The sequence below is a fragment of the Eretmochelys imbricata genome, chromosome 26 (genome assembly GCF_965152235.1).
Source record: "Eretmochelys imbricata isolate rEreImb1 chromosome 26, rEreImb1.hap1, whole genome shotgun sequence".
NCBI lineage: Eukaryota > Metazoa > Chordata > Testudines > Cheloniidae > Eretmochelys > Eretmochelys imbricata.
Window position 1 is genome coordinate 6,005,960 of NC_135597.1, and position 16,451 is coordinate 6,022,410.

Here is a 16,451-nt window from a genome sequence, read left to right on the forward strand (position 1 = left end):
AATGCTCTGTAACATCATGTGCAGTACAGTAGGGTTCCCTCCTGGCTTTTCACAGTGAGGCCTCTGGGTGATTTTGAGGAGGGGTATTGACTGGACCTGTGTAAGTCAGAAGTATCTGCAACCCTGGGCACGGAGGGGAGAATGGGGGAAAATAGAGCATACAGAGGGATGGTTATTCCCTCGTGCCCACCAAATGTAGGGTGTGTAGCTAACCTATAGCCAGACCACTTTGAGCTGTAAATTTATCAGATTTTAGCCTAGCAGGATTGGTCAGGGTCAAGAACACTTGGCCTTGATTGTGAACAGCTTTATATAAATTAATGCCTAATAATAGATGGGGGTATACAGCGCTGGGATCTGCATGTGCAAATTCACAGAGAGATTGGAGGGCGGAGAATTTCCACGACTGAAACATTCCAATTCTTTTCTCAGTTCCCTGAGATGAATGAAGTGAGCCAGGAGGACGAGCGGAATGGCAGCGCCTTGATTGCCTTCGCTATCCAGAACGCAGGGCTGCTGACAGGATTCATTATCATGCTGCTGCTCACCATGTTCTCAGGCCAGATCCAGATAGGGTAGGGACGGGCCTGGTTTGATTGGGCTTTCCCACCTGCAAGCATACGGACTGACAGCACCTGTATGAGACATCAGCATTGCAAAAGCACTAAAGAAAAGAGGCATGTCTATTAAAACTGTTCCATAGACTTTGTATTGTTTATTTCAGGGGGGCTGATGAAGCTCCTTGCCCTAGACCTAAAGTGACCCAAGGACCTATTTCCAGTGTAGCATCCCTTCCTCTACTCTCCTTGCGTCAAAGGGACTCCTGGAAAGGACATGTGTGAGGATCAGGAGAACGGGCTCACTGGCTCCTTTCTGGCTACATCAACCCCTTCGGAGAGCTCCAACCATGGACATGACTTCTTCCCATCCTCTTCGGGTGGCTGCGGATGGGGGATGGATGTGGGGTCAGCGCTGGAGGCGAGGCTACTTTACCAAGGCAGACGCTGTGCTTGAGGCTTGTGCCTGTCCATCCCTCGTACTCAGTCCCTCCACAGGCAATGGAAATGCGAGGCAGGGGAACAGCCATGGGTCCCAGGACAGCCCCAGTATTTACCCGCGTTACCTGTAGCCTCCAACGCTCCGATTGTGCAGGTATCTGGTGTTTCTCTTGAGCATGGGGAGCATGCCTGCCTTTTGGACCTAAATATGCAGTCAAGAGACCTGTTCGAGAAAGGGTCTCCTTCCTCCAAAAGCTTCACGTGCCAATGTCTCTGCAGAGTGTGCTGGGCTGGAGGAAAGGTGCGGCGTGTGAAAGAGAGATGAAGAGGTCTGGGAAGGTTGCACAGGGAGAGGGATGAGCAAGAACGTATCCTGCTGCTGTGCTGGAATCGATCCTTTCCTGGCACAGGTAGTGGGTACTGAACTGGGCAGGCAGCCTTGGTTTCCCTGCCCCCCCTGCGCTTGAAAACTAGTCACAGCTGTTGCTGCTCTGGTCTCTTCCCACTGGCTGCAGAGGCAGCACTGAAGATACCAGGGCAGGAGAAGTGTTTGACATGCAGTCAGACTGGCTTTGGCAGGAAAGTTATGCTGCTCCTGTAGGGATTTAATGAACTATACAGTTGCATCTGCTGGTCAGAATGACACTAATGGACACTCCTGGGTGGCTTCCAGGAGGTAGAACAGCCAAACGCCGCAGCCTCTCCCAGGAGTCCCTCCAACCTAACTCGGGACACTCTGAGAGCGGAGGTAGCTGCGCCGTGAAGCGAAGATGCTGCCGGATCTCACCATTGCAAGGGAAGGGCATGGCAGCTGCATTCAGACCGGGGCGGTGTGGAGCACAAGTCCTTGTGCCAGTTTCTCAGGCTTTCCTGTGAGAGCGATCCTTACACTGTGACCAGGTTCACTTGGAATTGGACATCTGGTTTTAAACACTGACACTGCTGAGTTGCAAGGTTGTTGTTTTTTTAAATACTGTACTTTTTCTTCACGGCACAGGGTCCCAGGAACACAGTCTGTGGAACTGGAACCCAGCTCTGGGTAGCAGCAGGAGTTGGGAAGGGAGTTAAAGGCATTTCAGAGCTCTGCTTCTGGGCTAGCTTTCCTTCGATTCCTAGATGAACTGACTTATTGTTAATGTTTGGCCCCTTCAGCTTGGGCAGGGAATGAGGTTCCCCTCACCCTTGGGTTGTTCCAGATTCTGCCTCCCATGGTTGTGAATTTGTGGCTGCTGACTAACAGAAGTTCCTGCCTCTGCTACTAGCTTGCTGGGTGACCTCTGGCTAGTCACTCCCCCCCCCCCCCTTTCTGTGCCTCAGTTTCCCCATCTGGAAAATGGGGATAATGATGCTGACCTCTATCGTAAAGTGCTGTGAGATCTACTGATGAAAAACACGAGATAAGAGCTAGGGATGGTGATTATTCTTATTTCTGTGAGGAGTGTCGAGTTTGTTGCTGCCAGTCTCTCTCTCTCTCTCTCTCTCTCTCTCTCTCTCTCTCTCATGATCATTCCGTCTGCCTGATCGGCTCCCTGGTAAGGGAACAATTGTTGTCCAGTCCCTTGTCTCGTAACTTGTCCGTTGACACACAAAGTTGTGTTGCCTTGTTGTGCTGTCCTCGTGGCAGAGGCTGAGCAGAAGCTATTCCTGATGGTTTCCCCCTGCAACCCTTCAGAAGAAAGGTGAAAGGCCTGTTCACTTATCATACCCAATGCTTTCACACCCTACACCTCAAGGGTTTAGGCCCCTCTTTGGTAAATGTGAGCTGGGCAGCTACACCCAGGCCCACTGCCTGCCTCCCTTCAGTAAGGGCAAGCTGAGATCGGAGTGACTCCAAAGGAATAGATGTCATAACCAAAACCACCTGGGACAACAGCATGCGCTGTGGCAGGCTCAGCGCCTCCAACAGGATCATGACTTGGTTTGACTGCCGGACTTCTGCCTTCTAATGCCTAACTATTTCCTTTTAACGTGCTCAATGAAGACTGGATATCAAACCCCAATCTCCTGTAGCTGTCAGTCATCCGTCCACGATTGGCCCTAATGGAGAGAGAGAGCTGGGTGTCATTTACATACGGCAGAAACCATAGTCCCTGTCTCCTTTGTAGCACTCCCAGAGTCCTTGTAAACATGTTGAACAAGAGAGGGTACAGTGTAGAACCCTGTAGTAATCTGTGCAATACAGCCTTTTGTTTACATGACCAATTATCCATAGTAGCCTACTGGGCTGCCCTATTTTAGAAAAGGATCAAAACCGTTTCAGAGCAGCTCTGTCAACTTGGGCAAGGGACCACAGCCTTGTCAGCGGTATCTCACGTTCACTGCCTGTATCTTAGGTAGCTGGCATACTGTCTTCCTCCATTGCCAGGAGAAAGACTTTTCTTCACGCCATTCTTGCTGTTTATGGCCCAGGCCTAAACCCTACTTAGTTTAGACCATCTTTTACCAATGAATGCTTGATACGGGTTGGCCCAACTTTGCCAACTCCATTTCACCAAACCCTTCCTTGACATGTTTATAAAAGAACTAGAATAGGGGCCTCTGGAAAGCAGTAGACCCATGTCCTTTCCCACAGGATAACCATCATTGTGGGATTCCTGCTGCCCAGTTGAGAGGTGAATGGAATAGGATGGCACTCTTTTGTGTGAGTCACACGGGAAATTTTTTGGTCAGGCCAGCATCTGTCAGCAGCAGCTGACCAGGAGAAGTTCTCATTGTAACAGTGAGGAGGCAAGCTTCTGGGAACAGTACTAGAGAGGGACACTGCCTGCGGTCAAAAAGCATGCACTACCACTGGTAGGAGAGCTGCAGCCCTCTAGCTGAGTTACGTAATGTTTGAGAGTGAGAGATTTAACCCCTGTTTTAAGGGGAAAGGTCTGGCTTGCCTATTCTCTCTCAAGGAAATTTTTGGAAAGCACATGACATCTAGTGCATTCCAAAAGGGAGAAGAAAATGGCTTAGCTTTTTCATAGTTCCAGAGCTATCTCTGGCAAGGATGGTTCAATGGTACACGGAGAGGAGGCACTGCACTGTCAGCATCTGGCAAATCGGCCCATCTCCTGGAACATCATCATCCCCCCCCCCCCCCCAAATTGTACTTACTAACAAACCAACTAGAAACTAAGCTGTGCTCCAGGTGGTAGGAAACTATAAGAACCGATGTGTAATTTCCTCTGGGCTGTTCCGAGCCCTTGAACATGACAGAGAAATCCTGAGTCTTTTCTCTAGTTTCCCTTCAAGGTGTTCTTGGGAGCTGACTACATCAGGAAATTTGCAGGCTGGAAATTAGGGAGAGTTACCTACGAAACATTCTCTACGTACACGTGTAGCTGGGGGAGGCAGGTAATCAATGTGTTATTTCAAAGGGGTGCCTGGAAGAGGCTCCTCTCTCTTGTTTGTGCAGGATGGTAGAAACCTGAGGGAGGGAAGGTGTGTGTGGGAGGGGCCGGAGGGATGGCTGAGAAAGGAAATTGACATTAAGTTGAGCTTGTGAGTGTTTTTATTTATATTTCCCTTTACACATCTGATTAGAAACTCAAGTTCCATCTCAGTATTTTAATATCTCAGGTGTTATAAGAAATACTTGTTGAAACACTTCTTGAAACAAAGAACATAACTTATGTCTTGTGAACTGTAAAGTTTTTATTTGTAAAATTCCATAAATTAAAATCTATTCTGTAATGAAAGAGAATGGCAAGTGTGCTCTGTGCAGTATTGAATTCTGATTTAAAGGCAGTATATAGCCTGAATATTAAAGAACTTCCCTGCGGTGAGATCTGTTTAGGTTGCAGAATAGTCTCCCTTGGGAAAAGACTGAAGCTTCATTACTTCAGATGTTTAAAACTAGACTGGGGGGTGCGGGATGTAGGGGTGGCCTGGAGGGAGCGATCCTACATTAGAAGGCTGGGCTGCATTGGATGATGTAATATGACTTTTCCATCTATAACTTCTGATTACCCAGCTTGGGCGGATGCTGGCTTTAAGTGCAGTGCTGCATTTTAAACAGAAGATGGCATTGATGCCCACTCATGCATCATTTGATCGGTTGGATACTTTGGTTTGTGGTGCCCCTTTCTCACACTTTGACTTTGTAAGTGTTCACCTTCTTAAAACGATATGTCCATTCAAAATGCTGTCTTTGTGCATGCAGCAAGCCAATTGCCTGTTATGACTTTAGAGTCCCCTAGAGGGGCTTGGGGATGCCTTGTGGATTTCACTCTAGTTCACATGAAGCGAGTCTGGGCCAGAGGTGCCTGTGTCATTCTTGCTGCTTTATTTATTTTTTTAAAATGAGCATAGTCAGTTTTGACTCAATATCACGTTCCAGGCTCTTGTACGCTTAGCCCAAAACTGCAGTAGCCTGGTTGTAATCACTTTTGTTTAAATAAATTTTTTTTACTGCTTTCAAAAACAACGGTTTCCCACCAGGTTTAAACAAACAAACCTTGAACCAACCTGGCTGCCCTTATAATACATAACACTGAACAATAAATTTTGGACAAATGTGACTTACTGCTGTCCTCCTAATGCAGTGTTTGAGTTGAGAAATCAAGCATGCTCATCCAGACGGTTGATCAGTAAGGTTTCTGCAGGATTAACTTGGCTATGTTGAGTATAGACCAGAGCTGCTTGACTGTTTTAAAATCATGGCTACACAAGTACCTTTATTTATTTATTTCTGTCAGCAACTCTGTACCTCAGACTATTGGCTCAGTTGAAATCCCAGAAACGTTTGCAATTTTTGCTACAGTTAACCCTTCTTCTCTGCTAATTTAAAATGACTTTTCCCCAATTTTAAAAATGGCTCATTTAAACTGTTTTCTCTAAAGATGGGTACCTGTTTACCAATAATTCTCACGCTTCTGGTTTCAGTCACTGCTGCCTATCCTTTATCTCTAAATTTGTCAGTCTCATTCAATTACTCTGCCTGTATAGGAGTACTTGCAATTCCCTTTTTTCCTGTTTTAAAGGTGAGCCTAATATTCTTGTTTTGTTAAATGCATACCCTTTGAAGAGCGTGCGTTAATGGAGCCCTGTGTTCTGAGTGCGTGATGTCTCCTTTTGCCTTTTGAAGGGCTAGCTTGAGCCCTGGGGCTAGGGATGATGGCTGAGTGCCCTGTAGCCTGTTATTTCTAGGGCAGCGGCGAGGCAATGTGCATTAGCAGGTAGGTGGGCGGTGGGGCAGAGTGGTGGAGGCAGTGTCCTCTGTGCATCGCAATCCCTACACATGTCATCAAAGGAAAACTACTGCACGAAGCGGGGGAGGCGGGGTGGGGGGAGGAGAGGAGAGGGAGTGTCCTCTCACGACCCTGCCATGCTTTCCTGCAGGATGCAAAATCCTGTGGTCTGGGCCACGCTTTGGGCCTCTGCCGCCGTTGGGCAGGAGGCCTTTCCCCTGAGGCGGTCCCTTCTGGGAGAAGAGGATGCTGGGTTAAGGGGTGGAGGGGGCCCCTGCAGCTCTGCCCTCAGAGCGAGCAGCACCAGCCCCCTCTTCCCAAGGGGGCAGCGAGGGCGACCCTGGGTCTCCTCCCGGAGGGGGCACGAGCTCTGCGGTCCAGGAGCTGAGTCAGGCTCCGGGAGGCGACCCTTAGCCCTGGGCTCAGGACGCCTGGCTCCCGCCGCAGGCCGCAAGCAGGGCCGGACCCTCGTCACCTAGCAACACTGGTCAGGCAAGAGGGGGGGGTGGGGAGGAAAGGGTTCCCCGCAGCTTGGTCACGTGCCCTCCGAGGCGGGCCGTTCCGAAAGGCGCCTGCGGGAGAGCGTCAGCGCGGGCGGGGCCGTGCGCGTGCGCCGGGCACGGGCCGGGCGGGGGGGTGGGGAACTGGGGAGGAACACCAGTGGGGGGCATGCGCGCAGAGGAGCACAGGGACGGGAGGTGGCGCCTGCGCACGAGAGGACATGAGGGGGTTGGCGCCTGCGCGCTCTCTGCTCGGGAGGCGGAGGCAGGGCGGCGCCTGCGCGCTAACGGCGTAGGCTCGGGGACGGGGTGGGGAGAAGAAGAGCTCGGGAGGAGCCGCCGCTGCCCGGACACCGAGCGGATCCGGATCCCTGCGGCGCCGCCAGCAGCGGGGCCTGCTCAGCCGCCGTCGGAGTCCCAGCTCCCCGGGGGAGGCCGCGCGGGGAGGGGCGGTCCGGGAGCCGACGCGGGGAGGCGGCACCATGACCGGGCGCGGCCACAACAAGCTGCCCACGACCGAGCGCATCGTGAAGGGTGAGGGGCCGGGGAGGGGCCGGGGCGCGGCCGGGCGGGCGGGGCTGCCCCTCCCCCCCTCCCCCCGTTCTGTGGCGACGGGGCTGCCGCGCTGTGACTGCCGAGGGGAGGGGCCTGGGGGTTCCCGCGGTCTGGGCCCGTAGGGGGAGGCTGGGGCGGTTGGGCTGGGCACCGTTAGAGGCGGCGGCGGCGGCGGCGGGGGGGGCGGTTACTGCGTTTGGGGAGGGGCCCCCGAGTGTGCGTGCGGGGGCTGGGGGGGGCCCTGCCTGCAGGGAGCAGGCGGGTGAGCGGTGCAGGGTGGGGAGCTGGCTTTCCTGTTGAGCTCGCTCTTCACAGGTAAAGGAGGGGGGCGAGGTTAGGGAGTTGAGGGTTGTGTCCCCCCTCCCCCCGCAGGTGGGGCGGTGTGGGCACGTGGGCGACCCCACTTGCCCATTTCCAGTCTGGGCACTCAGCTTCACGGAGACGAGCCCTGGCCAGTGCTGATGGGCTTTGGGCTCCAAGAAGGGTGGAGATTTGCCCTTGCCCTCCCTAGCCCCTGATGTGCAAGGCACCTCGTTTTGTGCCTGCGGCTGAGTGTCTTCCTGAAGTCCTTCTGCTTTGACATGCTGTGCTTGGTGCATGCTGCCCTGGGCTGAGCACCTCACCTCCTCCATGCTATTTTAAAAGAGCTGATGATGTTGGAAGCGGTTAATAGAGAGGAGGGCAAAATGTTAATCGAGAAGTTCCTGGATTAGTTGGAAGCTTGTACAATGTAGATTTAGCTGCCCTAATTAATTTAATGCCATCTCTCATACCCACGTATTGGAGAACATCTATTTTATATGTTTGATTTGTTTAAATTTTTGCTCAGCAGCCGTCCCTGCTATACAATTGCACCGTTACAACAGCTGCTCACTTGGGCATCTTAAATTGTTATATTCAGTCATGCTACCCTGAACCCATCCTGTGACAGGGACCGAGATATGGACAGAAATATGTCAAATTTCACATGTATGGAGCCTCTGCTGACCATTTAGGTGCTTACACTGTCACTTCTACCTACTACTCTAACCTGGGCCCAAATTAATTTTTACCTGTTCAGATGTTAATAGCTGCTGCTTGATACATAGACAAAGTGAAACAGGGTGACAGCCAGGACCCTGAGGTTCCTGTGAGTTGGTTAGATGTTTAACATTTGGTCTTTTTTGTGATTTTAGTTTAATATTGCTGCTAGAAATGAGAGGGTAATGTCAATTCAGCTCTCTTGTATATTAACACAATGTTAGCTTACATTGTAGCTGAGCCTTTGGACTCATTTCTGGGAAATCCTATTAACAACGATGTGTGCGTTGTGGATGCACTAGATTGAATACATTCAGTAGAGAGAGTATCTTTGGGTCTAGACAGCAGTGCGATATCTAGAAAGCCAGAGTTTGGGAATGGCCTTTGATAATTAGTCCTCAGCCAGGTGGAGCTCACACACATGTAGTGAGTTGTTCACTGGAGCTTAAAGGGAGACCGTATGATCATTCACTACACAAATGCATGCTGACAGTATGTAGTGAAGCATGGGGGATAGTCTCATAAGGAGGCTGCCCTATAGCTAGAGTGCTGTGATTTGGACTGGCTTTGGATGCCTTGGGAGGAATTTCATCGATTTTTTTAAAAAAAATATTAAAAGGTGGTTGCATTGCACTTATTAAAAGGTGGTTGTAAAATGTATTCACATTTTAAACCTAAAGAGAAATCAGAGCTAATTTTGTTCAATTCCTGCACTGAAAAAGTTTCTCCTGTTCTGTTACAGATTTTAATAATGTTTGTCTTAAGAACTTACATTTCCAAAGGACTGTGAAAACATTAGCCTTAATTATGTTCAGTCATAAGCAAGTGGAAACACTGTAGTTCCTCAAGTTTGTCTACTTATACCTATTATTTTAAAGCAGCTCAGTTTTTCAGTCCTGTGTTAGACCCCCTTGTATTTCTGGTTCATGAGATATCACTATTAAGCAGCTCGGCACAAAACCAAGTGATGTCTGTTTTAACCAAACATCTTAATCTTCAAACATTGTTAATAGTTTCGACATGGCCAGAAGTAGGTCTCAGTGGAAGCTGTCAAGACATTACTTGAAGCAAAATCACTCAGCTATTAAGATAGGTATAGTTTTGCATATTTTTTTTTTACTAAAAAGGCCTGGCATAGATCAAAAGCCTCTGAAGTTTTGTTGCATTTCATAATGGTGGAATGTGATACTTTAGTTAGATGTGAACCCTCTGAAATGGGACTGCAAATGAAATTTCTATTCAGTCCCCTTATTAGCAGTCTCAGCAGTGAGGTTAAGAATTGGTAAAAAGAACAGGAGTACTTGTGGCACCTTAGAGACTAACAAATTTATTTGAGCATAAGCTTTCGTGGTTTGCGGCCCACTCCATCAGAGGCATAGAATGGAACATAGAGTCAGAAGATATATATACATACAGAGAACATGAAGTTGCCATACCAACTTACACCTTTTCATGTTCTCTGTATGTATATATATATCTTCTTACTCTATGTTCCATTCTGTGCATCTGATGGAGTGGGCTATAGCCCACGAAAGCTTATGCTCAAATAAATTTGTTAGTCTCTAAGGTGCCACAAGTACTCCTTTTGTTTTTGCTGATACAGACTAACACGGCTGCTACTCTGAAACCTGTCGTTAAGAATTGGGTGTACCATGGGGGCTGACCTCCCTTCTCACACCTATTGGTGGATCATCCAGGACAGAGGTGAAGCATGTTGTCAGGGAATAATGCTGTACACCTCTCCTCCTCTGGGTAAATAGGGCATTGATCTACAAAGAAGTAACTTGTAAAAATAGGCCTTCAGACATGTCTGTTGTACGGTAAAGGTTCTATTTCATTGTACATGAAGGATAAACTATCACCCTTGGGTGTAAAATAAATAGTCTGGAAAGTAGTGGTGACAGTGAGAGTAGCTGTCTGCAGTGGGGATCCTGATTTTTTTATCTTAACTAAAAGTTATGTCCTGATGACTCGAGTGGACTGGAGAGAGCAGCCTGACTACTGAGCTATATTTACATTTGTCTTTATGAAGAGTTCTTAAAAAAACCTGATATTGTTATTTCAACACTTGGCCAGATCAAGGCAAAGAAACGAGAGCCTCATCTTTACTTCTTCCTGAAAAAAAGTCACCAAGTTATGTCAGTGTGTTGGGATCTTGACTAATCGCTATGAGGAACTGAATTGCTAAAATCTAGTATTTTCTCTTTTGGCTACAACCACCGTTTCATGTTTCTCAGTAATCCACGTAATAGCTTTATAATGTAATACTTAACACTTATATAGTGCTGCTGGCTAGCCACTAATTTGCAACCCTTCTGTGAAATAAGGAAGCATATTCACTGTTTTACAGCTGGGCAAACTGAAGCCCTTAAGAAATAAAGTGACTTTCTTAAGGCCATGCTGTGAATGATAGCTAATGCTGGGATTAGCATTTAGCAGTTCCTGCTTTGGTCGAGACCACATTGATAGACATCTCCCACAAACAAGAATTGTTTCTTCGGGTTAAGATAGAGTTTATCATCTTTCAGAACTCCCTGTGTGCTCCTCTCTCACAAACACTCAAACTTTGTCAGTCTCATAGCTGCATATGCAGCTTATTTGTATTAAGGGAACAGCATAAGAGGGGGTGAGTTTACAAGCCCTCAGCTTTTCTTTGCTAGTGCTTGAGCTGCTGCTCTGACAATTCACCCAACAAATTTATCATAAGAACGTTTAGTTCTCAAGATAAAACAGTGTTTCCTTTCTCGTTTCAGGAGTCTAGTTCTTGGTTTGGATTTTCCAAACGTGAGTTAGATCTCAAGACCTATGGCAGCATGCCATTGAGGAATTAGCCAAGAGAGTAAATAGCAAGTCTAGGAAAGAAGGACTCCTAATAAGAGGTAGCCAAAACTTGGAGATTTCAGTATTTATGGGAATGGAAGACACTGTGTGCTGGTCAAGGTGATGTCTTAACAGTATGCTTGTTCAGCTCAGATGAGGCATAGTTTTTGAGTGGAATATAAATGCACAAAAGATGGTTCATCTTGCTCTTTTTGTGCAGGCCATGTCCCATATATCAGTTGTGGCATGGGCAACTCTTAGTATAGGGCAGCTGTTATTTTTAGAAAGATGGGGTCTGATTATGCAGTCCATATTCGGGCAAAACTCCCAGTGATTTCAATGAGAGCTTTACCACTGAGTGAGAGCTGTAGGGTTGATTCTAATTTGGTATATTCTGCTTTTCTGTGGCTTTGAAGGGGTTCCTTCAGATTGTGTCAAAGCGAATCAAGAAGGAGCTAGAAAATTCGCTGCTTTACCATGCTAGGTCAAAACTGTTCTGAGGCCTTGCACTTCGTAAAAAGTTGTGGTTTTAAAATATATACCTTGTTAATACACAGTATTCTTATTTTGAAGTTGAATATATTTCTCCCCTATCTGAGGTACTCACAGATGCTGTACAGCTATTTCATAACACAACACATGGATAAAAATATCAAATACTAGCCTAAAACTGCATACACTGGGAATGGGAATCTTATAAGGAGGCACAGAGATGGACCTTAATAGGAGGGAAATGTTTATTAAAAGACATAAATATATGTGTGAGGGTCTCCCATAATATTTAATGTTTTCTTTTGTAAGATTAGACAAGATAAACCAACTTAATTGGTTTATCTTGTCTAATGAGAGAGCCTGCTGTAGGTAGTGGTTAAAAGTAAGGACAAAGGGTGCAAACTTGTTTGGGGGACGAGGGGAGCTTTCTCAAATCTTTGGAGCACCGCGCTAAAAGTTCCAATACCAGCTGACTTAAGACACATCAGTGGAAAAGCCAGGTGGTGTCACAGCACAAGTACTCATCTGGACAAGGCTCAAGATCTTGAGCATAGATATGGCTATACCATTAAGGGCTATAGAAATCTGGAGATCTCACTGAATATTCCTTAATTAATGACTGATCTTTTCTGCCCCAAAGACACTTCTTAGCTCAGGTGGTCTTAATTTGATGTGGTTTGAGATGGGACAGCTTGCAGCCGGGGCTTGAATTGTCTGCTGCAAAACTCATGCTAATGCTATCAGATCATGTGATGATATATCCAAAAGTGCAACAGAAATCAAATGCATTGCAGACCGTGGCACTCTAATACCTTATGGAAGAGTGAAAGATTAAACTATAATGTGCATCTGGGATTAAATGTCTCCTGCTCGGTCCTGTATATTAGAAGTGGGACCACCAGTTCATGTGTCTATCAACCTTTATAATATGAACCTGGCTTGAGCAAGTGCTCTAAACTGGGTCTTGGTAGCTAAAAATATGACTGCTCTCTCGTCATTATGCTATCCTCTGATTTATCTGCATTTTAGCAGAGGTGTCTAGGCTGCTACCAAAGCCTACAATATGGTAGCAAAGGTATAAAATCATTAGAAATCATTGATGAGGCTTTGTGAAAATATAAAATATTGAGGTGCGTTTGTATTCCTTTGGAGAACCACATATGAAGTGCCGGAATGGTGCAACAACATGGAAAGGAGGGGGAGAATCCCATGTGTAAGTGGCAAGAGTTGATGTTAATGGGTGAATCTTCTGTATATAATGTGATTTTTCTCTATTCCTACTATCTGGATATTCTTCTGTGAAAGGTTAAAACTCTGTTCTTCATATTAAGGTCTGAACCTGCTGCTCAGAAGCCCAATTCTCTAGCTGTCAGAACAAATGAGTTCAAATCAGCCAGGTATCTTGATGAAATTAAAATGCTTAGCATTTTTCATTTAATAAAACAAAAAAGACATGACTCGAATCTACCACTCCTAGCTGTAATATCATTTTCAGTGTTTAACTGGTTTTATGGCTAGAAAATGAAGGAAGGCTGCTTGCTTAGGAATTGAGTCTGCAGGAAGTAGGGCAGGGTGCCGGCTTAAAATAGTAACGAAGGCTGGCCTGTTTGTGATGAGCAGAGCTATTTAGGTAAATCCTGGAGTCCCAGTGGAGGTAGAGCCACACGTTAATCTCAAGATATTAGCTTGTAGACCAGTAATTGACTGAGTTTATCTCTGATGACTCTTTATTGGTTTTCAGGCATCTCCTGTTCAGTCCCTTACGCTTCTGTACGGATTGCCTTGCGATGCCGGGTATGTTTACTAGCTGTACAGTGTGTTAATGGGTTTAGACGTTATTAAGCAGTTTGAAGCAAGGGAGCGGGCTATGTGAAAGCAGCAGTGTTAATATATAAAACTCAGCTGTAAAGCCCTTCTTCAAGACTGGTCTCTTGGCCTGCAATACTGAGCTGGGTTGGAGTCCTGGGTCAGGAGTACAATGAAAGCTTATGGAGAACAGAATGATTTCTGTTTGATTGGTATTGGTGGGCTCCACAGGGAGGTCAGTCTCTGACTAAAAGGCTGATGGGCTGACAGGATGAAAAACAGAGTTGGGAGGATGGGGGTTGGAAATGGGATACATGAGGAAAGTCCACATTGATGTGGCAGACCCCAGGAAGGATAGGAGAATGAAATGCTGTTCTGCTCTTTTAAAAGACTTAATTTGCAGGGAATGGTAGTGTCTAGTAGTATCTAGACTGCACTCCTGACTTCAAACCTCCTATCTCTGAAGAGGAAGTCTCTCTGGCTTCTCTAGCAGCAGCATCTCCACCTATGAAGCTATAATAGATTCTTGCTATGTTGCCATTAGTAGCAGAGGTGGAGGTGAGTGTATTGAGTAATATGACCTCTTCCAGCTGGGAGCCTGGGTATGTTACTTACGTGAGACTCCTAGATTTTATTTATGTGGGATCCAGAAATCTAAATCCATCTCTACACTGTTAATTTTTTTGAGGGTGGGGGTGATGATAAATACCTTCTGGCTTCTGCAAGAGCAATGATGATGGTTTCTGAGAATTACATTTTGCCCCTCTGCCCCCACCCCAAGCTGAGCAGGACCAGGTGAGAGAGAATATGCAGCATTAGCTCCCATAGCTAGCTGCAAAAGGCTTTCCATTTCATAAGCAGGCGAGGGATGGTGATCAGGCATAAAATGGCTTTAAAACCAGTAGCAAGATAATTCATCTTATAAAATTGCAGTGCTCAAATTTGTAACCTGAAGATTTCCTAGAGCATGGCCAATAATAAAGATATGAAGAAGAATGTTCATTCTGGTGATAGTTGTAGGTTTCTTTGTATGATTACTGTAAAGTGATTTCACTTTTTACCCATGTTCATACCTGTAGGATTAATTTTATGGCACTTACCAGGTTTTATAACTGATTTATGAGTAAGGCTGTAAGAAAGTCATGATTTTTTCGGTTCAAAAGATGTTGCCACGGTTTGCTAAAGCTGTGGCTTTGGTGCAGGGCCAAATTTGAGTGTGCCAGGTGCAGTGCCATTCACTCAGTTGGCCTGGCCACCTCCCGTCATGACAGAGGGGCAGCTGGGCCAACTCTGAGTGAGTGGCGCTGAAACCCCATGAGCGGATGGCATGACGGAGAGCTGGCCAGACCAAATTTGAGTGAGTGGTATTGCGACTTGGTGCATGTGATCGCAGTGCTAATCAAATTTGTGGGAACTACAAGAAGATGTGATGTGTGTTTAAAAGTTTCTGTTTCTACAACAAAATCACAGCTTGTGATTTTCTTACAGACTTGTATAAGAATCTTTTGATATGTTACAATGGGGTAGAATAACTCCTCTTAAAATGGTGATTGAATTTAGGTGATTTTATAAAGGGGGTTTGCTCCTGCTTCGCTTTATAAGTTGCTTGGAGGTGAACTGCTCCAATTGAGCTCTAATATAGGCTCTTTGGGACTGGAGGGTTAGGTTTTATAATACCATATATTGCAACATCTTTCCTACAAACTATCACAGTGATTGCAAGACATTGTCTGGGTGCAGATGACCGGGAACAGTGGAGTAAAGACATTGTACGGTGATTTAGAATCTGTTTGTAACCAGAACTGATCCCAGTGTAAACAGCGCTTACACTGAAGCATTCAGCCATATGATGAGTATTGGAAGGCAGAGAAATTGTGTCATCCACGATTATACCGTGTGACTTGGTAACTTTTCTGCAGTGGATAATGCAAGTAATTGAAATCTTTGCTACTGGTAGTGATTGTCTCTTGCTCAGTATAATGCAACACTTTGGTCTAAGGCCTGCTGGCTGGGCTCTGCATGCCTGTGTCACAGTTAGCAGTGGAATCTTATGAAAGTGTTTGTGGACGTTACTTTGCTTAGGTTTCCCATATGGAACAGGTCAGCTTATGCCTACAGAGCTGTCTTGAGTCTGATCTTAAAAGTACACTATGTGCAAAATCACGTTCACTTAAAGTAGGTTTAAAACTAGAGCCAACCCCTCAACCTCCTCTACCCCCTCCCCCCCATGCCGCTGGTAGCGTCAGATTTACATTTACCAGCAGGTGGGGAATTTGTCTTTGATACAAAGACCCTACTGTTTTTGTATTAATAATCTATTAGTGGACTAGCTGTCAGCTTGCTAACCTTGTGAAAACAGGTGGTGAATTTCCCTGTCTGCTGACATCTAGGAATCCCTTCTGGTCTCCTTTGGTTAGCTCACTTTTTTAAGTAGCTGCAGCTGTTTGCTGGGGACCTCATGCTTTTTTTTTTTCCCCCTCCAAGCTTAGTGATGACCCTCTCTAGTCAGCTGAGGAAATTATCCAATCTGATGGAGCTGATGAAAGGAAAATGACAAATCTGATGTTGGGTGGCATACTGTTGAGTGATTTTTTCATAGTAATATGTGTATTTTTAACTGCTGAAAAGTCTGTAGAGCTTCAGTGTCTCAAAGATTTTTCAGGGCTTACTGCTCTCCTTTCTCTACGGCATCTAGCAGTTTGAGCTTGCAGTTCAGGTTCCTTATGTTACTGAGCCATCAGAGTACTAAGTCAGAACAGAGTAAGTCATGGTCCCTGCCCCAATAAGCTTAAAATCCAAGACAAACCAAAGACAGCAGATCAGTCATTCAGCTTTGGCTCATTAGGAGCTGGAACTGTTGCATAGCAGTGCAGACACTTTAAAACTAAATTCAGCTTTCCCAGGCAAGTAGAATATTGGTGTCTTAGTCATCAATGGGAAAGGTGGGCGAATAGATTTAGTGTTCCAGTGGGTAAATTTTCATGACTGTCTTGCAAAAACTGAAGTAAAACAGGGCTTCTGCAGGTAGAAGGCTAACACTACTGGTCTTCCCAGAAGACATGTGTCATGAATTTGGGTCTCGGCTG

The 16,451-nt window shown here is 46.2% G+C and overlaps 2 protein-coding genes across 7 annotated transcripts in view; both read left to right on the forward strand.

The window, feature by feature from the left end:
- Window positions 1–5,062, forward strand: part of SLC39A14 (solute carrier family 39 member 14) — a 29,200-nt gene extending 24,138 nt beyond the window's left edge. For 3 of the 4 annotated variants that reach the window (XM_077805604.1, XM_077805603.1, XM_077805605.1), the window contains exon 10: window positions 433–5,061. In XM_077805604.1, coding sequence (XP_077661730.1) covers window positions 433–579 — 147 coding nt within the window. In that variant the 3' untranslated portion in view covers window positions 580–5,061. Of the gene's footprint in view, window positions 1–432 lie in introns of all 4 variants that reach the window. The other variant, XM_077805606.1, reaches the window with a different exon arrangement.
- Window positions 5,063–6,985: 1,923 nt separating this feature from the next.
- PPP3CC (protein phosphatase 3 catalytic subunit gamma) overlaps window positions 6,986–16,451 on the forward strand; it is a 53,360-nt gene continuing 43,894 nt past the window's right edge. For all 3 annotated transcript variants that reach the window (XM_077805989.1, XM_077805990.1, XM_077805992.1), the window contains exon 1: window positions 6,986–7,206. In XM_077805989.1, coding sequence (XP_077662115.1) covers window positions 7,155–7,206 — 52 coding nt within the window. In that variant the 5' untranslated portion in view covers window positions 6,986–7,154. The remainder of the gene's footprint in view (window positions 7,207–16,451) is intronic.